Below are 22,409 nucleotides of genomic sequence, written 5' to 3' on the forward strand. Positions count from 1 at the left end.
TCAAATCTGGTGCAAAATCAATAGGATTTGCAAAGATTCGGTAATGGCACCACGCCATTTACTCATTTACTCATATTTAGTGCCGCTACTCTTTCTTGATCCTTAAGAAAAAAGAAAAAAAAACTTGCAACTCTGGATCGAGACACTATTGATGTGAAAACAAGGCTTCATGCATATATATATATATATATGGAAATATTGAGAAGTCGGTTTGTGGTCTAAACGGGCCTTCTAAAAACAAATTTGTGTGTGGCCTAATAATTGAGTCGGTAATGTTGTGCACTTTAATGATGATACTCACTTCTTGTTTTTCAAACTTTCTCCTCTTTTACCTAACTCACTAAAAAGTTGGAAATTAACTTGTGCTTGAACTGCTTTGAATGTTAAGTGATGCCATCCGTCTTTCTGCAGCGGCTGCTCTCTTTTCCCTCTGTGCTGCCATTGCTCTCCTCACTTCCTCCTATTACAACAAGATTTACACCAAAGACAAAGCAAATGTTGACATGGCTTCTCCTTAAATATCAGACTGAGATCAGATTATACAAATTGGGGTTTGTGAAGCTAACCACTTTAGAAATTGGCTTCTCCTTCTCCGCCTGCGCAGCTTCGGCCTGCAAACACAGGGAGGGTTAGATAACAAGTCTCTACTAATCCGAGTTTTGTTTGAAAAATAGACCCTGATTCAAAACGTTACCTGAGCCTTCTTTTCTCGGGCTTTGCGTAGTTTCTTCAACTCCTTTGTTCTTGCTTTCTGCTTGGCGTCTTTTTCTGCCTGAACAACAATCACCGTCACGAATCAAGTTAGTCTGATGATGGATTCAGACTCCCATATGCAACCACATGTCTCCGAAAATCATATACCAAATCATGCCAGAACAAATATATACGACACCAATTAATATAGTATTTGGCAGTCATCGGATTCTAACACATGACCACACATACATCATTAACTCCGGGATAGAGCTCAACCTAAAATCCCAATGCGCAATGAAAGGACTAACTGCACTAGTCCTATTTTGCCTCATGCGGAATCCTTAACCAAACTTCTAAATTCAACAAATAACAAACCAATGCAAGTACCTGCTTGGCAGCTTGAGATTCCTCCATCTCTTTTGTGAGCGGGCTGGGTACTTTAGCATCATGCCAATTCCATTTTTCAAGGTTTAACGCCATAAACCGTCTGAAAGTGTTTCTCACTTCCTTCTCATTTGCAAGCATGTATGGCGTTCTGCCTCTTTCATCCTTAGCACAAGGATCCATACCCTCCTCCAAGAACTCCATAACTCTTTCACAATCACCCGATTTGGCAGCTTCATGTAAGGCAGTTGACGTACCAGTAACTCCATCCTCGATATCCTCTTCTATACGATTTGGTTCCTCTAAGATTATGTTGCTAGAAGAAGTTTCATCGGGCTCTTCCTTTCTTGAGGTTTTGCCAGAATCCTCATTGTGGGTCTGCACCACTGTATTAGCTTTGGTGACTTCTGGTCGATTAACAAAAATCTCCTCAGTTACATGTGCAATCTGAGTCAACTGATTATATATACGCTGTGATTCCTTGAAGGTTGGCCGACGGATCGTAAATGGAACGTTTCGTACAGCGCAGTTTTGGCTGCTAAAGTACGGTTTGCCTCCATTGAAAAGTAATTGCCTACTGCTTGAGGGAGCATGGACAAAAACACAAGCAGCACCATCAAAATAAGGTTTCCAGCTAGCAAGTAGCTCTTGAATATCCTAACAATAGAGAGAAAAATGACAAAAATTACACTTCAAGGCTATGAATTATCTTTCCTAGAGGTAAAAAAATATATAAACATTTTTTCTTTATGTTTTCCTTCCTATGATCCTGATCCCGGTTGATAATCATCGAGGAGGCGGCCAATGTTTCCACCCGTTTAAGAGACCTAAATCATGTTTACAAAACTATACACCACACTTCCGAGTTCAGAATTGCCTTTACAAATGGACAGAGCCGCATATATTATTATAAAAAATCAACGACCTTTTGTAATCTCAGCTGAAAAGAGAAGGAAACAGTAGCAAAACATGTCCAGAGACAAACCTTTTTTAAAGCAAGTTCATTGTAACGACGAAGTGAGGCTCCGGCAGAGTGTATACTTCTCCCGCTTGCATCTTTTGTGGACTGCTTTTTACCAGCCTTGGCTCTTACAACATATCTACACATAGGGAAAGGGAATTAGAGGACAAAAAGAGGCAAAGGACTGTGAATAAAGTTTTATGAACTGAGAGGAAATGAGAAGAGAAGTACCTGTGGAATGTCTTATGAGCCACAACCGACTTTCCATTAAAGACAGTACCGGCAAAGTGGCCACCACTTGCAAGCAACACGACACGCATTTGCCTATCATCCTTATTCTCTCGAATCAAATTTCTCAACCTCTCAGTAACTTCATTCTCGACCAAGCTACCACAACAGTCAACAGAAACTCCTCTGTCATTCTCGAACGAAACACTTTCAGCGTCGTCCATGATTAAGCATTTCCAGATAGAAACTTTGTCACCACTTTGAAGACGGAAAAATAGTTTCTTTTTATCAATACCCTTTTGAGCATCAAAGTGGAAAGAGGGTGGTCTAGTCTCAGCTTCGTCCTCTGAACCTGATATGCTAGACACGTCATAGTCTTGGACCGACTCAGATGTCAACTCATCAACATCTTCCTCTTTTAATATAGCCTTGCCAGCAACACTCAGCTTGATCTACAAATCACAGCAACCACATTAAGGCATTGGAAAACGAAATTGTGACACTTTTTTTTTCCATATAATTGCTCGAATAATTTAGTCGGAAGAGAGAAATTTGTACGTTAAGGCGATGAATATCGGACTTGAAGTGGTAGCGTTGATCTTGAAGAGACAGGAACTCAATTTTACAAGTATTACAGGTCCATCTGTCCAAAATCACGCCGTCCTTGGAACTCTTATCCTCCTCCGCCTCCTCTGGATCGAAAGTTTTGGGTGGTCCGAATGCCGATTGAGTCTCCGAAGGATTCGACAACCGACACGAGTCAAAGAAATCCGCCGTCAAGTCAAATATCGATCGAGGCTGTTTATATTCTGGATTACCAATCTCGGTGGTGGCCGCCGCGCCGGTGGTCGCCATTAATTATGAATTGGACGGATTGATTTTCCTAACACCGGTACCGATACCGATAAGTGTGGATTTGAAAGCTTTGTGAGATAAACGATTCCGTTTTGTTATTTTCTTAAATGGATCCATAATGTCATTAAAGTGGCCCATATAAGGCCCAATAATACAAGGCGGCGATGCAGAAAGATCTCGAACGAACAAAAGCGCCAAAAGCATCCTAGACGCGACTGAGAAAATAAATATAGAAGAAAGCCTCTCTGCTCGTTTTGCGTTTCCGAGCAACAATGGTGAGTCGTTTGTCCATTGTTCGTTCGTTTGTCCTTTGTTCGTTCTAGTCAGTTTTTTTTTTAATATAGTTCTGGCGATATTTGTATTTATATGTTCGAGTTTCCTGGTTTTGATTATTGCAGTCGGTAACTTTGCACACGAACCTGGGTGACATCAAGTGCGAAATCTTCTGTGACGAGGTTCCCAAGAGTGCTGAGGTTAGTTATTCACTCAGCTCATGTTTCTCGGTTTCGATTTGAGCTGTTTTCTTTGAATTGTTTACAAAATCAGTCCAGTTGAGGCAAATAACAAAACAATATTCACTAGGTTATCTAGTGTCCAATTAGCTATTACCTGGTGCTGGGTTCTTGTATTGTATGGATGATTTTTCTTCTCCTTCTCTGGATTGTTTTTAATCTTTAGGCGAAATTAGGGTTATATGAATGTCATGATTGGGGAAATTATTTTTCCCTCAACAGTGTTGGTGTATAGGTTCATTATTTTTCAATGCGTATTCATTGGATCACTGAGCTATTTCTCTCTGACAATTTTCGCAAGTTTTTCCATGTATGAAGCACCTTGACCTTTAGCTTTGATCTTTCATATTGGTGCAGAACTTTTTGGCGTTGTGTGCTAGTGGCTACTACGATGGTACTATCTTTCATAGAAATATCAAAGGGTTCATGATTCAAGGAGGAGACCCCAAGGGGACCGGAAAAGGAGGAACTAGCATCTGGGGCAAGAAATTCAATGATGAGATCCGAGACTCCCTTAAGGTATCTCTATTCTCATCTCTGCTTATACTTTCCCTTTATCCTTCAAACTGCATCTTCAATGTAATGCAACTGTCTCATGGCCTGTTGGTGTGTTACCTCTTATTCAGTGTCTTCATAATCCATGTTAGCATCCATCCATAATTATAGACTTCTTTTAGCTCAGAACCATTATTAGTCTTAGAAAACCAAAGTGGCTGAGTACACTATCCTGATCTGTTCCTTCTGACTGTAAGGTAAGGTATCAATGTGTTTTAGCCAGGTAGTCATATGCATGCCATTACCCTACTCATAACCGCTAGTGCAATCCCTCTTGCATTTAATTCCAGGGAAGTAGATAGATTTGAGTCTGTTGCGAATGGTCTTATCTATCTCTCTAGTTGTTCTTGATAATTTACCAGATTCCATTCTCTTATGCAGCACAATGCAAGAGGGATGCTGTCAATGGCAAACAGCGGTCCAAACACCAACGGAAGCCAGTTCTTCATAACCTATGCAAAACAACCACATCTCAATGGATTATACACCATCTTTGGCAAAGTCATTCATGGCTTCGAAGTGCTTGACATTATGGAAAAGGTAAACCAACCTCTTACCCTCTTAAATCACCTCGTCTTTCTAAGAAGAGTTTGAACTCTTATGTTTTCTTCCTTACTGTGACTGTTGTTAGCCTAAATCAAGTGTGTTAAAGAAGAATGCTTGTTAGTTGTTGGTGATATGAAGCCTGGAACAGGATTTATTGATCTGAATTTTGTTTTTAGAAAACTCATCTAATGATATGATTGTGGCCTGTTGCAGACTCAAACAGGACCAGGAGATAGGCCGCTTGCTGAGATAAGGCTAAACCGTGTGACGATCCACGCCAATCCACTTGCTGGTTAAGTCTAATGTGGCAGAACCGAGCCAAGCCAAAAGTGTTGTTCTCTTTATTTGTTTCGATAGAGCTGACATGTACACTCAGAAACTGAACTAAGACCACTGTTTCACCCAATTAAAAAGTTTGTACTGGAGGATTTACCAATTACTGTCTTCAAAGGTGTTTTGTATTATTTAAAGACAAAAATAATTTTTTTTGCCCAATACTTGACGCCGTATTGCAATCTCGCCAACAAGATTTCAAATACACAATAATCTATCTGCTGAGTGTGTAATAATAACTAATAAGATTCAACGTGGGCCATCAAATTCGAACCAAATCATGTAAATGGGCTCAGCCAAACCCGACCCGGATCGAATAAAAACGGATCCCTTCCACTAAGCCGACCCGTTCGGCGCAATTAAAGCGGCCACTACCTCTGGCTAGTAGGGACCGAACCACACTGCGCAGTCAGCACAAACCTGAATAAGGGTAAAAAGGTAAAATACGGTACTCTCTTTTGACAAAATGGGACCCGTTGTAACGCAACGACTGTCTCTGTCTTCATTCAAATACTAAACGCGTGTGGGCCCGCCAACCTCCTCCTCCTCCATCACTGTTTTTTGTTTAAACAAAAAAAAAACACAAAATGTTAAAAGAAAAAAATATAACCCAAAAATTGACGAAACAAAATTGAGAAACAATACAACACCACTCTCTTCTTCTTCGTTTGAATTTGTTCTTCTCTTTTTTGCATAGAGAAGACTATTGATTAGAAAATGGCTATGGCTTCTTCGAGAAATGGTGCGGTTAGAGGATCCATGAGACCAGTCTCTGGAGCTAATTCATCCAATCTCAGATCGTCTTCTTTCAAATCCAGGATTCCTTCCTCGGCGCCTGCTCCCCGTCGGAGCTCCTCTGCTTCTATCGGAGCCGCAGACAATGGAGGTCCGTTTTCATTTCTTTATCACTGATTTGAGTTTTCACTGACTGTCGATTCCGTGAATTTATCAATTTTAGCTTTGTATTAGTTAAGCAACTCTCTTCCTATTGCTGGGGTGCTGATCCCTTTCCCTTTAATTGCTTCTTAGGAGACGATTCTTCACTTTTATTGATTCGATTCATTCTTCTCTACTCGATGACTATTTTTTTTGTTTTTATTTTGCTTCTGTAGAAATTGTGTGTTTATGTGTTTTTTTTCTGGTAACTGTTTTGACAGTGCCTGGGAGAGTTCGAGTGGCTGTAAGATTACGACCTCGCAATGCAGATGAGTCAGTCGCAGATGCTGATTTTGCTGATTGTGTCGAGTTGCAACCTGAGGTTTCTCTCCACTTCTTAATATAAACTTGAACTGAGTCAGGGGTTTCATCTTTATCACTCAATTGTTTCAATCCCTTCTCTCTGTGTGTTAGCTTAAAAGGTTGAAACTCAGGAAAAACAATTGGGATACTGAGACCTATGAGTTTGATGAGGTGCTTACTGAAGCTGCTTCACAGAAGCGAGTCTACGAAGTGGTTGCCAAGCCTGTTGTTGAGGTCTCTTTTTCTCTCCTTCTTCATTATGTTTATACTCCTTTGCTCCTTCTTTCTTGGTTACCCTTGGGAGTATCTTTACAGTGAAATTGCTTTCGATTTGTAGAGTGTTCTTGAGGGTTACAATGGAACTGTGATGGCTTATGGTCAGACTGGTACTGGCAAGACTTTTACCCTTGGAAGATTAGGAGATGAAGATACTGCTGCTCGTGGTATCATGGTTCGATCAATGGAAGATATCATTGGAGGCACTTCTCTAGACACTGATTCTATCTCTGTCTCATATTTGCAGGTTGGGATACTATTGATTGATTCTTTAGTTTATTTTTATTCCTTTTACTTTAATATCTTTTCAAACTTTTCTCCAGCTTTATATGGAGACCATCCAAGATCTCTTAGATCCAACTAATGACAATATCGCTATTGTCGAAGACCCCAGAACTGGAGATGTCTCCTTGCCTGGGGCCACGCATGTAGAGATCAGGAACCAGCAAAATTTTCTTGAGCTCCTTCAGCTTGGGGAAACACATAGAGTTGCAGCCAATACAAAATTGAATACTGAATCTTCTCGAAGTCATGCAATTCTCATGGTAATTCACCTCTGTTTAGCCTTCTCAACTTTCTCTGGAACTTCCTAGGCCTTAGATAGAACCTTTACGTTCATCTCTATTGTTATTTTGAGTTGATGCATGATCAATAGTTCAGGTACATGTCAAGAGGTCGGTGGTGGAGAACGAGTTTCCAGTCTCAAATGAAATGGAGAGCTCATCCCACTTTGTCAGACCATCCAAGCCATTGGTTAGGAGAAGCAAGCTAGTTCTAGTAGATCTTGCTGGTTCTGAACGTGTTCACAAGTCGGGTATAAACCTCTAATAATCAAATGAGATAGCTTGTCACAGCCCTTGTACAAATCAGATTTACTCATTTCTTCGTTTTCCCTCCATGAGAAAAGTCTAGGATACTTATTTCCTTACGGGAGTGCTCATTACCACCACCTTTCTTACAATGCAGGCAGCGAAGGACACATGCTGGAGGAAGCTAAATCCATTAATCTCTCACTTAGTGCTTTAGGGAAATGCATAAATGCAATAGCTGAGAATAGCCCTCATGTTCCACTTCGTGATTCAAAACTTACTCGCTTGTTGAGAGATTCATTTGGTGGTTAGTTATCTTATTGCTCATAGGCTAAGTCCTATTGTCTTGAATTCTGAATTCCTAATAAATGGACTTTTCTATATTACCATTTGTTGTTTGCATTTCAGGCACAGCAAGAACATCCCTAATTGTGACCATTGGTCCCTCTCCGCGTCATAGAGGAGAGACAACCAGTACTATATTATTTGGTCAAAGGGTGGGCTCTTACTACTTTAACCTAACCCCTAGTGTAGAAGTCTGTTGAGAAATTTCAATTCATAAGTGTTTTTAAATCTTGGGCAGGCCATGAAGGTAGAGAATATGTTAAAGATAAAGGAAGAATTTGATTACAAGAGTTTATCCAAGAAACTTGAGGTCCAACTGGATAAGGTGATTGCTGAAAACGAAAGGCAGCTCAAAGCATTTGATGATGATGTGGAGAGAATAAATCGACAAGCACAAAATCGTATATCAGAAGTTGAAAAGAACTTTGCAGAGGCCTTAGAGGTTAGTTCATGCAAAATCCAGTTAGGCTCTCCTTGGCATAACCTGAAAGAATAGAAGAAGAAAATCAGAAAAATGGTTTCATATGTTTGGCTTTTAAAAGCGGGTTATTTTTTTCTTTACATTCTGTTTACAGAAGGAGAAACTAAAGTGTCAAATGGAATATATGGAGTCAGTTAAAAAGCTTGAAGAAAAGCTGATATCGAACCAACGGAACCATGAGAATGGTAAACGTAATGGAGAGGTACTTGCCCGCGGAACTCTGATTTTCTTTTCAGGTGATGGGAGTGTTCGAATCTTTAACCAGTAAATATTACTTTGCAGGTCAATGGAGTTGTTACAGCTAGTGAATTCACTAGGCTCAAAGAATCACTTGAGAATGAAATGAAGTTAAGGAAGTCAGCTGAAGAGGAAGTCAGCAAAGTAAAAAGCCAGTCAACACTGAAGACAAGATCAGGGGTACCCATTGTTTAAATTCTCTATGGCTTCCTCTATCTCTCTCCCCTTGTCAATGATTTAACATCTTAGATAATATTTAACCAAGCTCTCTGGCGTTTTAGGAAGGCGAAGATGCTGGAATAACAAGACTACAAAAACTGCTGGAGGATGAGGCTCTTCAGAAAAAGAAACTTGAAGAAGAGGTCACCATATTACGAAGTCAACTTGTGCAGCTTACTTTTGAAGCTGATCAGGTACGGAGTGTATGAATTTGAGTGTGTAAAATTGAGGGTGTGTACTGTAAGGGTCTCTTTAGTTGCTGTAAAACAACTGTCTCTATACATCAGCTGAAGAATTAGTCTCCTTTTGCTCAAAAAAAGAAAGATTAGTCTCCATTGTATGCCCTCTTTAAAAATACTTTTAAACACGCACGGTTAGAGTTTCTTTGAACTATCTATTGTGAATATGAGGCATATATTCACATATCACTATTAATTGCTTCCTGTACTTGATAACGACTGTATCTTGGTAATAAATTTGGTCCAATCTTGAGTTTCTTGAATGCGTTATCTAACAGTTGAGTCTTATTCTTCCAGATGAGAAGATGCTTGGACAGAGGTGCCCCAGGGAATTCGTACTCTGGCACAGACTCATTACCATCACGACATTCCCAAGCAAGAGAATCTGTGAACGGACAGAAGGCACCGTTTGCTACACTATGTGAGCAAGGTAATGGAAATTTCTTCTAAACTATTTGAACCAGAGTGTATACAAATGCCTTTGTGGTTCTTATAACTTCATATCCTCTTTGAAACAGTGGGACTTCAAAAGATCTTGCAATTGCTTGAGTCAGATGATGCAAACATCAGAATTCATGCTGTGAAAGTTGTGGCCAATCTTGCAGCTGAAGGTAACTATCATATATGCATCATCTCAAAGGTTCAACCATAGTTTTTTTTACTCTGGGTTCTTACTGTTTTCCCTTTTTCTTTTTGGGGTTGATACACAGAGGCAAATCAAGAAAAGATCGTTGAAGCTGGAGGCCTGACATCGTTGCTAATGCTTCTCAGAAGCTACGAAGATGAAACTGTGCGAAGAGTTGCCGCTGGTGCGATCGCCAATCTCGCAATGAACGGTAAACTCTCATTGCTACTAACTAGTATTTAGTGGTTAGACAGACAATGGAAGCAGAAACAGACTAATTATATGGCTTTTGGTCACTTGGTGGGGAGGTACATGCTCATGTGTTTAGTTTTTTTACGGGGTAACAGAAGTGAGTCAACAACTGATAGTGGACCAAGGTGGAATCAGCTTGCTATCTCTAACAGCTGCAGATGCAGAAGATCCACAGACTTTACGCATGGTTGCTGGGGCTATTGCTAATCTCTGTGGCAACGGTAAATTAACATCCCCAACATTTTATTTTGAACAAGAAACCGACCAATTTCTTAAAACCTTTTTTTTTATGTTGTTTGGTAGACAAACTGCAAGCAAGACTATGGTCGGATGGTGGAATAAAAGCGTTGTTAGGAATGGTTAGATGCGGACATCCAGATGTTCTTGCTCAGGTGGCTCGCGGAATTGCAAACTTTGCCAAGTGCGAGTCCCGAGCAACCACTCAAGGTAATGCTCTTTTCCAGTATTCCTTCAAGGTCATTCAGCCTTTAGAGAGAGAGAGAGATTGGTTTTTCTTGCGTGGGTTTATAATGTGAAGAGTGTATGAAGGTGTGAAGAGTGGAAGATCACTACTAATAGAAGACGGAGCTCTTCCGTGGATTGTACAACATGCGAACGATGAAGCTGCGCCAATCAGGCGACACATAGAGCTGGCTTTATGCCATTTGGCCCAGCATGGTTAGTGCGATCCTTGTCTTTGTCTTTGTGGTCTTTTTGATCCTTGTTGTGGTTCATCATGTTCATTTGATTGTTTGGTGGGGGCAGAGGTGAATGCAAAGGAGATGATAAGCGGAGGAGCATTGTGGGAGTTGGTGAGAATATCAAAGGAATGTTCAAGAGAAGACATTCGAAGTTTGGCTCATCGTACTCTCTCTTCAAGTCCCGTCTTCCGTTCTGAGATCCGTCGCCTCGGCATCCAGTTTTGACTTGTTTTATGTTTTGTATCATATAATCATCATCTCTCTCAACGAGATTCACACATCATCACCATCTGTATTCTATTTTATTCATTTTATAGTAACTATTTCATTTTTCTTTGCTTTTTCATTTACTCTTGATTATAAAAAGAATTACTAGATCACGTTGTGTGATTCATTCAACCTCGAAATAAAACAAAGAAAGATTGCTAAGACTTATTATGCAACAACGTGTCAAAAACACAGACTGTCTAATATTTTACAATTTACATATAAGAAAGTTAAAAAAAAAATCCCTCGTGAACACTAATCTCTTCCCATGGCTACCAAACAATGTAAGTAATTTGTGATAAAAACTCAAAGAAGACCCAAACAGAATTATGATGAAAATCGAGGGAGTAAATGAAGAAATCTTACAGAGAGATAGATAGATATTTAGCAGCAAGAGCGGAGGAGAACAGGTCCCATTGATGTCTGAAGCATATCACTAAGAGCTACTTGTACCTCTCCTGACCCATGTTCACAGCTTATCAACGTCGCTATCAATGGAAACAACTCCGGCAAGTTCTTCTTGAACAGTGACTCTCCCATGTTTCCCAATGTCTGAATTGCAGCCACCACTAGCGGAGCCCGCGCTGTTAGCTCTTTCTTTTTTCCTGACCCCGAGGGAACCGCCCACCTTGAAGACTGCTCCTTTGAACATGAAATATTTATGTAGAACTCTAACACCTCTCTGCAGAGGCTTATGAGGTGGGATTCTATTTCAGCCTCGTTGTAACCCACAGGCTGATCTGAGATGAGGTTGTCTAAGAAGGTCATACATGTTTGGAAAGATTCGTTCTCCAGGCGCAGCAGAGGAGCTTCTTGGGATTCAAGGGACGACCCGAGCTCCTGGAGCTTGGAACGTAAGAGTAGATCAGCGTTGATTTTGTGAGCGTTGGATCCAATGCCGTGCATAGCGTCGAAGAGCATCAACATGTGATTGGCTGTGAGAGACATACGGTACATGTCGTAGATATCTGTTACCGCCTGAAAATAAAGAGCAAGTACACAGACATACACATATACTCATGAGATCGATTATGTGTGTATATATCTATCCATGCTTCATCACCAAAGAGACTGAAGACTTGACTGACCTGAATCACAAAAATCTGAATTGAAGCTTTAGATTTGGCATCTGTGACGACAGCATGAAGCTGCCTGTTCCTTCTTCTCAGTGCGTCGTTGGAATTATCGTTTGTTTCGTCCTCATTGCTTACATCCTCCATCAAATCTTCACTGGTAACGTATGAGAAGTCAGGGGATGTAGCATCTGCTGCTTCTTTGATACATGACACAACCTCGAGCCATTGTTCGTTAGAGAATTGATGACCGACATCTCTCATCAGACGGACAAGCGCAGCAATACCCGCACCAGCAAGACTTTGGTGAGGACGTTTTATCAAGCTTACAAATAACATCAGTACCTTCTTAAGGAGAGGGTTAACCGTCTTGTAAAAATTTACAAAGAGGTCTACAACCAGCTGTAGAGCTAACGAGCATGTCTCATAAAGCCAAGACTCTTGGTCGACTTCACCATTGTAACCTCTCTGATCTGTTGAATCATCCTCAGATGGGTCAACGTCCTGACGCACATAGTCGAATATTCGAAATAAAACAGACTCAAAAACCCGTTCCCATAACGCCAGACTGAAATGGTCACCATGGTTCCTCAGAGTATCAAACAGGACTTTCAATGCAACCTTCCTAATTTCTGCTCTTGGGTCGAAACTAAGTTCAGATAAACCTGCACGGGAAAGAAAGCCAAAAATGTCAAGGTGATGAGAATGTTGATTTAAGAAGTAAAATCAATAAGACGAAGTATGAATTTTGGCTTACCGGCTAACAGTGGAAACCAAGAATACAAATGTTCATCACTTTCTAGAAACTTCCCACTATCTTGTTTTCCAATTTTTCCACCCTGAGGAGATAATGGTGGGTTCCTCCTCAGTGACGAACCAACATAGCCTTCAGCAAGTTTTCTTGCGCAATACTGAAGGAAAGCAATGGCTTGGAGACTAATATCTTTCTCAAATTTACAATTGGTGAACGCAACAAGGCAATTCACACAGTCTGTGAAGGTGGTTGTCTCTGTCTCCGTGATGTGTGGGAAGTAGTCTCGGATAATCTTCTCAACCATTTCAAAAGACAGGAACACAATATTTTTATGTGCATCATGTGCTGCTGTCGTGAAAATCTGCAAGAGCAAACAGATTTTAGTAAGTATATCTGCCAGCAAGAACTTAGAGAGACATCAACGTAACTGGAAGTTTGATGGATCAAATACCATGAACATACTCTTCCATCCCGACTTGACATTGTCAACACGGGATAAAACCATCTGTGAGACACATCGTATAATCAATTCCCTGATCTCAACAGCACCACTTTTGCGCATGACAACAACAAAAGGCTTCATAAATTCATTTTGGAAGTTATAATTCGCCAACTCTTCCCGCTCTAAGAACTTCATAGACAGCTGGCGCAAAGAATCCATTGCAAAAATTGCAATGGAGAGGTTATCAGAACAGCCAATAGTCACAAAGAAATCAGAGAGCACATGCCAGATGCTCGACCAGACAAGTCTTATGCGGTTCATGTTATAGTGCCTGCCATTACAACAAACAGGGTATAAATAAGAGAGAGTGAGCAAAAACAAAACAGATATCGTAAAGAAAAGATTGATCCTTACGCTATTTCCACAATCTTTGTTAGGCTGAAGACCCGTGGATCAGATGGAGATCGTAACTCATCCATGGAAACTTTGCAGAGGGCTTTAACAAAGTCAATTATGGCTTCACTATTCAATCTTTGACTACGAGTAAATATCCGACTCATGTCACCAACTTGTTCTAGCAAGTTTAGATTAGATATCAAGTTGTTCATCTGTTCAGATGTCACTGTATTAGAAGCCTTTCCAGCAACACCAGAACCATCGTAGGAACCCCTTATCATAGCAGATGCAGCATACTGAAGTTTTCCAGGTGCTCTTTCTTTAATTGCAGGTACGGAATTTGGCTTAGCCAGTGGAGAGTTTCCTGACTCCGTTTGAGGAAATGCAAAGAAAGTGGCATCAGGAGGCGCTCCTTCCCCCAAGAGATGAAGATGCTCAAACCGTGAAACACAAGTCAGTATATGCTCCCAAGCATCTTGTAGATAGTTTCCTTCTTCCTCCGCCAGTTTTACTATTGCCTATCAGTGAACAGAAAAAAACAATTTATACATAGAAGACATTTCTTATCATCCATTGGTATTTTCAAGATTAATCAGGTTTGAATGTCAGCTAACCCAATTATCATTTCCTTGAACTGAGAAAAGTGCAAAAAGAAACATTAATTACTTTGTCCCAAGATTTTCAGATGCAAAATGTGAATGCTAGCCCCAGCATAGGATAAACTTAAAACTAAATGAGATTTCCCCTATCTCGTTTTGTACCCTGAATATAAGGTTGAGAAAAAAGTTACAAACCTTTATTGCTTCAATGTTTTTTTGCTTGATATCAGCAGGAGAGTGGAGGGAAGTAAATTTTGCTAGTGAAGTCACAAAGGCATCTCTGTGCGTTTTTAAGGACATTACAGAAGTGACATGGATGGCATGATGGAAACCCTCCAGACATAATGTTGTTATTACTGCATCATCACTCTGGTCAAGTGGAACACTGAAAGCTGCCAACATAGGAGCCCAACAAACCTCAACCATAAATCTGAGTATAATCACATCCGAGGCTGCATAATAAACTGACCTACAGTGGAAAACAAAAATCAGAAACCAAGAGATACACTTTTTCAGGTAGTTGAAAGTATAAAAATCATAGCTAAATTAAAATTAAAAAAAAGAAAGAAAAAAAGAAGTAACAATAAGAGCAGAAGCCAGCAGTGTTGACCTGCCCAGCTACTAACTCCAAAAGAGTGACTATCAGAACATAAGGTGAATTATGCCCAAACGAGAAAAGAATGGAAGCAGAATCAACATGTGTAAAACAGAGCACTGCACAAGAGTGCAAAACAAAAGGTTAAATAAAGGAAGCTTCTTACTCAGATTTGCGAGCCTTTTCTTTAAATCTCTCTTGCATATGCCTGATAAGATCATCACTGGTCTCCATGTTCATATCGTCACCACGCCTAGGAACAACAATATTTAAGATAGTATCTAAGCCAAGTAATCTACTTGAGTTTGTAGGCTGCTTCTGCTGCGGACCCAAACCATCATCCTTCATCTTTATCTCATTTCTAGATATCCTTTCATATAATGCACGTAGATATTCCTCAGGCAAATCTTTCCCATCATCTATACCACGATTGTTTCTAATAAAACCATCAGCTGTCATCTGCAAGTTGTAATTGAAAAATTTAGTAATGAGTTACTTTGTTTGACCAATCACAAGCTTCAAACAAGATCGTATTAAGATATTCCTCAAGAGGGATTTCAGAAAGCTTCTAAGCGAAACAGCTCAAATATGTACCTTGCTCTTCACCATAGGGTTATGTGCATCTGTGTTGAGCAAAATGACTGAGTAAGCGAGGACATATGCCGTATCAGCGCTAGAAAAATCCTTTGGGTTGCATTTACAGAATCGCTCTGCAAATTTTTCCATTATACGATCGATTTTTTGTGCTTCTCCTGGCAGCCTAAAGCCCCGGAGAAAGGCTCGAATTGCCTCATCAAATTCCATGCCTTGAAATTCGAAAGAATCCACATATGCATGCATCACTTTCAGAGATAAGTCTTCTCTTTCCCCCAGATAATCCCCTATCAAAGTCTTGTTCAACCCTGATGCATCTTTGAGAAAAGCTGCTATTTCCTCTGGCGAGTCCCCCACCTTGTTTGCCTTGATTAAAAATTCAATACCTTTCTTAGGTTTCTGGTTGAAAATAGAAATACCTTCCTGCCATTAATAAAAACAAATCAGCTAATCAGGTTTTAGCTGAAAGACTGAGACAAAAGTCAATGAGCGCTGAATCAAACTTTAGGTAAACTTTTACCTGAAGTTCAAGCTTGTAAGCTCGGCGCTGCTCTATTGCTAAGGCATCAGAATTCCCACTGGACAATTCAGACTGAGAGTCTGATCTTTCAAAACCACCATGGCCTCCATCCCCCTTACCATTTTCTACTGGATGACTTCCTTCTTCAAGATTTCTATCAACAATTTCCAGCATTTTTGCCGAATAAGGATCTGGAAGACGCAACTGCTTATTCACCCAGTCTCCCATAGACCTTAAAACAGCAACTAAGCATTTCATGGCTTCAAGCTTCATGGCTGCTTCCTGAGGTGGCAACAAGGTAGTAACTGTACCAGGAGGCACTCCTTGAGCAGTCTTAAGGAGACCATTGACCATCCTAAAAACAAGGTCAAGAAAACCAATACAGAAATGAATGCTACTTCAAATAGTTCGCACTAGTTAATGATCGCAGCTCTGATACCACAAAATAAATAGATTCAGGGCGTAAAGATAAGCCACAACAAGATATTAGATCATACCTCTCAAATATATTGGATGAGTTGACATCGCAATCATAGTTGATGAAGATATCTACCAAAATCTGTGAATCAACGCAGAGCTTGTCCAAGAACCGAAGCACTATCATCTTCTGTTGGAAATCAGGTTGAGCAACATTCTCTAATACTCTTAGAACAATCATAGGGAAGAACACCCCAATCTCTGCCTTCAGCCCAGCACGAAACCTCGAAACCAAGCTAAGTAAAATCGAGCAGGAAAGCTGGAAAATGATCATAAGATTTGAAGCACTGTTCTTCAGCAAGGAGAGACACAGATACTGCTTGATGGCGCCTAAGAACCTGTTCCATAATGAGTTGATGCCAAATTTTCAGAAGAAACACCAAAAGCTAAATTACATTCTGTCCAAGCAACTATCAAGCAGAATGTTGAAAGCTGAGGGAAAAAAGACTGAATCTAGAGATATGATAGTTTAATCTACCTAACGTGGGTTATAATAATGCAAGAAGATAAACAAAACAAACCTATCGCTGGTTCTAAAGACAGCACCGGCATTCTCAAGCAGAATCTTCAATAACTCGAGAGCCACAATCTTCCCTCTCATCAACTCTGGATCTTCCTTGGGAGGCGTCTTCATGGACAGCTTGCAAAGTGCCCTGAAAACCAAGAAGGCGTCTCTTCTCAGCTTATTCCCAATCTGAACTTCAGAATCATCGTCTTTCTCCACTTCTCCATCGGCCAGCTCTCCTTTTCTTCCCTCGAGGGCCGACTTATACATACTGATCTCCCAGTACTTGGCATCCAACATATCCTTATCAGTAGAATCCAACAAATCAGTAGGATTGGCAGTGCCAGGCAATGAAGTCTCGAAGGCCCCGTCATGGCCGCCGAATGTGCCCTTGGCGTTAGCTGAATTGAAGACTCCGTCAATGTCCTGCATAATCTTGGTAATGAAACCTTGAACAGACTGCGTCGTAGATGGGTCTGATTCGGATTTGTCCATGGGCTCCATCAGCTCGGCCACGACGATGGGCTGAATGGGGACGGTGGATGAATCTGCCTCCATTCTTCTGAACACGATAACAGACATCTGCACGAGCGAGGCTTTAGCAGTCGCCTGATTAACCACGTTTCTGCTTCCCAAGTAGATACCATAACAAGTCCTGACGATCTGTAGCAAAGAATCTCCATGGATCCTCAGGGAAATTGAAGTTACCGCAGTCAAGAGCGTCTTCAGCACGAGCAACTCGAGCCCTTCGTCGTCTAGCTCGTGACATTTGCAGATGGTTTCAATGAGCTTGGAAAGGAGTAGCGCCTCAGGTCCGCCGGTGGGATCAGCCTCACCGCGAACGTAGCCATGAGCAATAAGCTTCTGGATGCAATCAACGGCGGGATCGACAATCTTGAGAACGCCGGTGGAGGAGGCGTTGATGAGAGGGCTGAGGATGATCTCGGACTCGGCGAGAGAGTATTCGGCGGCTCCTCCGTCGTGAAGTGGTCCAGGAATGGAGGATCCAGATTCAGAGTCGGCAACAGGAGAGGAATTTTCAGGGGATCTAAGGCGTTCGATGACGGATTTGCACTCGTGGGCGAGCTTGGAGTGCTTACGCCAGGAGGCGTTCTTAATGACCTTGTCCAAAGCAGGGATAACAACTCGACCTAAGCGGGAATCGACTTCCGTAGAAGCCATTCCAGATTGGTAGCCGTGACTTCAACGAATCACCAATTTAGATCTATAAGAGGAGAGTGAGTATCTATCTATGTAGCCCAGAGAGAACGGATAACAACAACAAGAGCAACGCCTCCTCCTCTGCGATCCAATCAAAGCAGTATTCTTATCAGGGAGTCAGTGAATTACAGACATCTACGAAGATGAAGCAGACGAGACAAAAAAAAAAATGGTGAGCTTGAGTGAAGTAACCAATATAATAAAAATCCGAGAGAACCAGATTTGGATCGCCGTCCTCTCCTCTATATGAAATGACTTATATATCCTTGAATAGTGGCGGTAATGTCTCCGGATTTGAGGGCATAGTTGGTATTTTCAAAATGACGAATTCTGTATCTGTTGACCGTCCCGGTGGACTCCCCCGGTCATGAGCTTTCTAGCTTATTTATCCTAAATAAATTGCTTTTGGTAATAGTAGTGATATCGAAAAACACCCATGATTAATTCCCAACAAATATGTAAATTTGTTTTGCGAGTAAAGAGAAAAACACCTTCAACAATAGTTTTTGAATTTCATTATCGCCATTGAATTTCATTTGCGGAATAATGGGCCATAATTGTAACGGAGGCCCAATATTAATAAAAGGCCCATAGTGAAGTGGTCTCTAGTGTTGTCTAATCCGCCAGACAGAAGTAGAGCAGAGCAAAGAAAGCTAACAGAGTCATCTCCACCGCTCTAAATTCTAATCTATCCACACCAGCTCTGTCTATGAACTTTGCTTGGCTCATCTCCTTTATCTCCAGTTTCTCCTGAGCTCTGCTTTTTGTAAGTAATCATCAGAGAAGCTCAATTCTGTACTTGTATGATCCTCAATTAGGCCTTTGAATTCATGACTTGTTTTCTAGAGATTAGGTTCATGTGAAATCATACGGCCGCCAAATTTAGGTTTTTCTCTTTTAGTTCTTGAGGTATACAATGGGAATTTATAGCTGCAGCGCAGTGTTGAGCTTCGGCTTGAAATGTCCATTAGTTATTGCAAGGCATAGGCTTTACCATCGCATGTTTAGACGAAACCCATTACTTGTAGAATCCCATCTTAATAGGCTCTGTAGTTGCAAATGTAATGCGAGTCTGGCCATTGGCGAAGTTGTGGAGAAGGAAGATGCAGAGCAAAGCCGTAGTTTTAATTGGGCTGATGTTGGTCTGAATCTGACAGAAGAACAAGACGAGGCAATCACTCGGATTCCTATTAAGATGTCAAAACGTTGTCAAGCGCTTATGCGGCAAATTATTTGCTTCTCCCCCGAAAAGGGAAGCTTTTGCGATTTGTTGGGTGCTTGGCTTAGGAGGATGAACCCCATTAGAGCTGACTGGCTTTCTATTCTTAAAGAGTTGAAGAATCTTGACTCTCCGTTTTATATCAAGGTACTTGCTTTCCTCCTTCCATGCTCGATTGATCTTTCATATGTATCTAACTCATGCTAATTTGCTATCCGAGTTTATCTATTGTCACCTTCTTGATTACGTTTAAATCATTCAGTCTTGTTACCTGCATCTCCTTAGGTGGCTGAATTTTCGCTGCTCCAAGATTCCTTTGAAGCGAATGCCCGTGATTATACCAAGATCATCCATTATTATGGGAAGCTAAACCAAGTAGAAGACGCTGAAAGAACTCTTCTTTCCATGAAAAATCGAGGCTTTCTTATTGATCAGGTGACCCTTACTGCAATGGTTCAGTTGTACAGCAAGGCAGGCTGTCATAAATTGGCTGAAGAAACTTTCAACGAGATCAAATTGCTTGGGGAACCACTAGACTACCGATCCTATGGTTCAATGATTATGGCCTACATCAGAGCTGGTGTCCCCGAGAAAGGAGAGTCTCTACTTAGAGAAATGGACTCCCAAGAGATATGTGCGGGAAGAGAGGTTTACAAGGCATTGTTGAGAGATTACTCTATGGGCGGAGACGCGGAAGGAGCTAAGCGGGTTTTTGATGCAGTTCAAATTGCAGGTATTACTCCTGATGTAAAGCTATGTGGACTGCTCATAAACGCATACAGTGTCTCGGGTCAGAGCCAGAATGCTCGTTTGGCGTTTGAGAATATGAGAAAAGCGGGAATCAAAGCTACTGATAAGTGTGTGGCTCTTGTATTGGCTGCATATGAGAAGGAAGAAAAGCTAAATGAAGCGTTAGGATTCTTGGTAGAGCTTGAGAAAGACTCTATAATGTTAGGGAAAGAAGCTTCTGCTGTGTTGGCTCAGTGGTTTAAGAAGCTTGGTGTTGTTGAAGAAGTTGAATTACTTCTTAGGGAGTTTTCATCTAGCCAGTCTCAACCCCTCTAACATTGTGGGCTTTTTTCATCATGCTTGAAGCCTCTTTCTTGCAGTGCGTATTGTTTTTTCTGTCCGCCAAAACAGCACTGATTTTCTTATTTGCATTTTGTACGTATATATTACTCCTAAATGTTCTGAACTTTAATGTATACAGATTTCATTGCCAAAAAATTTGCTGATACTTAGATCCAACTTAATTAGAACGAACCGAATCAAATTGCAATTGTAAGACTAGACTTATTCAAAACTAAACACGGAAAATTACGTGTTGTGTTGTGTATAATCTTGTTTTATATAGATGCATGCCAGTTCTTGTATTTCTTGCAATTTGTGCAGTCAAATTTTCTGACTTGGTTGTTCTGAATAAATTAGCTAGGAAAAAAATGATCCCAAGGCAGCCTGGGATTTAAAACTATTTTGGTCATTTGCCAAAGAAAAAAAAAGCAAGAGAAGATCTCCCCACTCTTGCTACCAAACCTAACTCGAGGATGGCTTGGTAGGCAAGGTAGGTATACTTTGTTCATCTCTGAAAAAGTTTTCTGGATCCACGGCTGTTTTGACTTTGACCAACCGATCAAAATTCTCTCCGAAATACTTTCTCCCGTAAACCTCAGCTTCTCTGTAACTGTTTGGGCCATGGCTGTTGATCCCGATATCAAGATCCCTGTAGTTGAGATACGTGTGTCTTGGATTCTTGGTCACGAAAGGAGCCATGTAGCTGTAGAAGCTTCTCGTCTTTTCCATGAAACTGCTTTCAACATCAGTGCCCGGGTCTTTCCAGTTCATCGAATGCTGGACCTTGAAAAGCCTCTTCCTGTGTGGGAACGGAGTCGCCGTCGTAGCAACTTCGCTCATTTTCCCTCCGTATGGATTGAACACTAGCCCTAGCTTCCCAGCCTCCATCAACTTCTTACACAAGAAATCTAAACCGTCTTTGCTGATCTCTTTCTCCACGTAATCCGATTTTCTTTTCAAGAAAGACGCCGAATCCGGATTTCGATCCAGCAGGATCTCCGGTTTAATCACCGTGGCGTTGTCGTTGTTGGCCCACCACATCACCGACTGTATCCACGTCATCTCCGTGCAATTCTCCGGCTTCAGACCAAGCTCGGGGAACTCCTTGGTCAGCAGAGACATGAGATCGCTCTGTTTTCCCAAGAACAGAGCAACTACCGACGCGCGAACCGTCTGAGTCGTGTTCCGGGTCACTGGCTGCAACATTAGCCTCATGAAGAGATCCGGGCTGGTCTTGGGAGCAACAAACTGCCATTTATGGACCATGTCAAGTGCGTTTTCTACTAGGGTCTTCTCCACTCTGAAAACAGTCACCCTCGGAGGAACAGGCACGAGTTTGATCTTGAAAGATAAGATCACGCCGAAGCTCGCACCACCACCGCCTCCAATCGCCCAAAACAAATCCTCTCCCATCGATTTACGATCGAGAATCCGTCCGTTCACGTCTACGATTTTGGCGTCCGTGACGTAGTCCACGGAAAGTCCGTATTTTCTGATCATGTTGCCGTAGCCCCCGCCGCTAATGTGACCTCCAGCGCCTACTGTGGGACAAACACCGGCGGGAAATCCGTGAGTGCCGTGAGTTTTGCTGCTCTGCCAAATGTTGTAATAAACTTCGCCGAGAGTAGCGCCGGCTCCAACCCAAGCAGAGCCGCCGTCGTCGGACATATCGACGGTAATGTTACGGAGATAGGACATGTCGAGGACGAAGAAAGGGCGGTTAGAGATGTAGGAAACGCCGTCGTAGTCATGGCCGCCGCTGCGAGTCTTGAGCTGGAAGTTGAGAGATTTGGTGCAGAGGACGGTGGCCTGGACGTGGCACTCAGAACGCGCCGCGATAACGAGCAGAGGTTTGGGGGACGTGGAAGTGTTGAAACGAGCGTTACGGATGTAGGCACGTAGGGTTGGAGTGAAGCTGGCACTGCTTTGAGGCAGAACGACGTCGCATAACTTCTCAGGAGGAGCACCTGTTTGATTGCTGAAACATTGGAGAAAGCTTTCATATATAGATGTGTTGGGCGGAGCGGTGGCAAGAGAACTCGAAACAAGAGACGATACTATGAGAAAAACCAAACAAGAGAGCTTCATTTCTTTTTAACATGAAACTCCCTTGTTCCCCCTTTTTTTTGTTTTGTTTTTTCCGTTGTATTAATACTCTTTTAGTATTTATAGTAGTAGTAGAT

The 22,409-nt window shown here is 41.5% G+C and overlaps 6 protein-coding genes across 9 annotated transcripts; 3 read left to right on the forward strand and 3 right to left on the reverse strand.

Annotated features, from left to right (window-relative positions):
• Nucleotides 1–83: 83 nt before the first annotated feature.
• AT1G01930 (zinc finger protein-like protein) lies at nt 84–3,210 on the reverse strand. The gene is made up of 7 exons (NM_100073.3): nt 2,828–3,210; nt 2,273–2,721; nt 2,066–2,180; nt 1,084–1,737; nt 695–772; nt 567–611; nt 84–460 (listed from the first exon to the last, which is right to left on the reverse strand). Exons 1-7 carry the CDS (start codon nt 3,122–3,124, stop codon nt 356–358), a joined length of 1,743 nt encoding a protein of 580 aa, NP_563641.1. The 5' UTR covers nt 3,125–3,210; the 3' UTR covers nt 84–355.
• Nucleotides 3,201–5,232, forward strand: AT1G01940 (Cyclophilin-like peptidyl-prolyl cis-trans isomerase family protein). The gene is made up of 5 exons (NM_100074.4): nt 3,201–3,399; nt 3,523–3,597; nt 3,994–4,155; nt 4,573–4,731; nt 4,951–5,232. The coding sequence occupies exons 1-5, from the start codon at nt 3,397–3,399 to the stop codon at nt 5,032–5,034; spliced, it is 483 nt and encodes a 160-aa protein (NP_171696.2). The 5' UTR covers nt 3,201–3,396; the 3' UTR covers nt 5,035–5,232.
• Nucleotides 5,233–5,630: 398 nt separating this feature from the next.
• Nucleotides 5,631–10,934, forward strand: ARK2 (armadillo repeat kinesin 2; the record flags this gene model as incomplete). 4 transcript variants are annotated; one of them, NM_001160829.1, is made up of 20 exons in its annotated part: nt 5,694–5,956; nt 6,228–6,328; nt 6,421–6,543; nt 6,647–6,832; nt 6,909–7,130; nt 7,246–7,399; nt 7,552–7,701; nt 7,803–7,891; nt 7,978–8,181; nt 8,315–8,422; nt 8,503–8,637; nt 8,739–8,870; nt 9,001–9,049; nt 9,199–9,345; nt 9,434–9,526; nt 9,626–9,751; nt 9,888–10,013; nt 10,096–10,239; nt 10,342–10,470; nt 10,558–10,934. In NM_001160829.1, the coding sequence occupies exons 1-20, from the start codon at nt 5,788–5,790 to the stop codon at nt 10,716–10,718; spliced, it is 2,748 nt and encodes a 915-aa protein (NP_001154301.1). In that variant the 5' UTR covers nt 5,694–5,787. The 4 variants fall into 4 exon arrangements, with proteins under 4 accessions (NP_171697.3, NP_001320318.1, NP_001154301.1 ...); NM_100075.8 differs by lacking the exon at nt 9,001–9,049 and having other exon boundaries at nt 5,631–5,956; nt 9,213–9,345; NM_001160828.1 differs by lacking the exon at nt 9,001–9,049 and having other exon boundaries at nt 8,739–8,819; nt 9,213–9,345.
• Nucleotides 10,903–18,227, reverse strand: EDA10 (SEC7-like guanine nucleotide exchange family protein). The gene is made up of 11 exons (NM_100076.3): nt 16,732–18,227; nt 16,231–16,548; nt 15,734–16,088; nt 15,214–15,636; nt 14,786–15,078; nt 14,220–14,493; nt 13,444–13,943; nt 13,039–13,360; nt 12,591–12,948; nt 11,849–12,498; nt 10,903–11,738 (listed from the first exon to the last, which is right to left on the reverse strand). The coding sequence occupies exons 1-11, from the start codon at nt 17,895–17,897 to the stop codon at nt 11,145–11,147; spliced, it is 5,253 nt and encodes a 1,750-aa protein (NP_171698.1). The 5' UTR covers nt 17,898–18,227; the 3' UTR covers nt 10,903–11,144.
• Nucleotides 18,228–18,555: 328 nt separating this feature from the next.
• AT1G01970 (Tetratricopeptide repeat (TPR)-like superfamily protein) lies at nt 18,556–20,403 on the forward strand. The gene is made up of 2 exons (NM_100077.4): nt 18,556–19,302; nt 19,441–20,403. The coding sequence occupies exons 1-2, from the start codon at nt 18,853–18,855 to the stop codon at nt 20,218–20,220; spliced, it is 1,230 nt and encodes a 409-aa protein (NP_171699.1). The 5' UTR covers nt 18,556–18,852; the 3' UTR covers nt 20,221–20,403.
• Nucleotides 20,404–20,422: 19 nt separating this feature from the next.
• Nucleotides 20,423–22,355, reverse strand: AT1G01980 (FAD-binding Berberine family protein). Its single transcript, NM_100078.3, has one exon. It carries the CDS (start codon nt 22,312–22,314, stop codon nt 20,689–20,691), a length of 1,626 nt encoding a protein of 541 aa, NP_171700.1. The 5' UTR covers nt 22,315–22,355; the 3' UTR covers nt 20,423–20,688.
• Between the last annotated feature and the right edge of the window lie 54 nt (nt 22,356–22,409).

The sequence above is a fragment of the Arabidopsis thaliana genome, assembly GCF_000001735.4.
Source record: "Arabidopsis thaliana chromosome 1 sequence".
In the NCBI taxonomy this organism is placed as follows: Eukaryota; Viridiplantae; Streptophyta; class Magnoliopsida; order Brassicales; family Brassicaceae; genus Arabidopsis; species Arabidopsis thaliana.

Bases quoted from the DNA above. Each gene is read 5' to 3' on its own strand.
- AT1G01930 (NM_100073.3), bottom strand. From the start codon at position 3,124: ATGGCGACCACCGGCGCGGCGGCCACCACCGAGATTGGTAATCCAGAA. The intron at 612-694 runs GTAACGTTTTGA...CTGTGTTTGCAG, and splicing joins CCCGAGAAAAGAAGGCTCAG to GCCGAAGCTGCGCAGGCGGA. The intron at 461-566 runs GTTAGCTTCACA...TTGTTGTAATAG, and splicing joins AGAAGCCAATTTCTAAAGTG to GAGGAAGTGAGGAGAGCAAT.
- AT1G01970 (NM_100077.4), top strand. From the start codon at position 18,853: ATGGGAATTTATAGCTGCAGCGCAGTGTTGAGCTTCGGCTTGAAATGT. The intron at 19,303-19,440 runs GTACTTGCTTTC...GCATCTCCTTAG, and splicing joins ACTCTCCGTTTTATATCAAG to GTGGCTGAATTTTCGCTGCT.
- AT1G01980 (NM_100078.3), bottom strand. From the start codon at position 22,314: ATGAAGCTCTCTTGTTTGGTTTTTCTCATAGTATCGTCTCTTGTTTCG.
- EDA10 (NM_100076.3), bottom strand. From the start codon at position 17,897: ATGGCTTCTACGGAAGTCGATTCCCGCTTAGGTCGAGTTGTTATCCCT. The intron at 16,089-16,230 runs GTATGATCTAAT...CCTTGTTTTTAG, and splicing joins TCATCCAATATATTTGAGAG to GATGGTCAATGGTCTCCTTA. The intron at 13,361-13,443 runs GTAAGGATCAAT...TTGTAATGGCAG, and splicing joins ACAAAGATTGTGGAAATAGC to GCACTATAACATGAACCGCA.
- AT1G01940 (NM_100074.4), top strand. The intron at 3,598-3,993 runs GTTAGTTATTCA...ATATTGGTGCAG, and splicing joins AGGTTCCCAAGAGTGCTGAG to AACTTTTTGGCGTTGTGTGC. The intron at 4,156-4,572 runs GTATCTCTATTC...TCTCTTATGCAG, and splicing joins AGATCCGAGACTCCCTTAAG to CACAATGCAAGAGGGATGCT.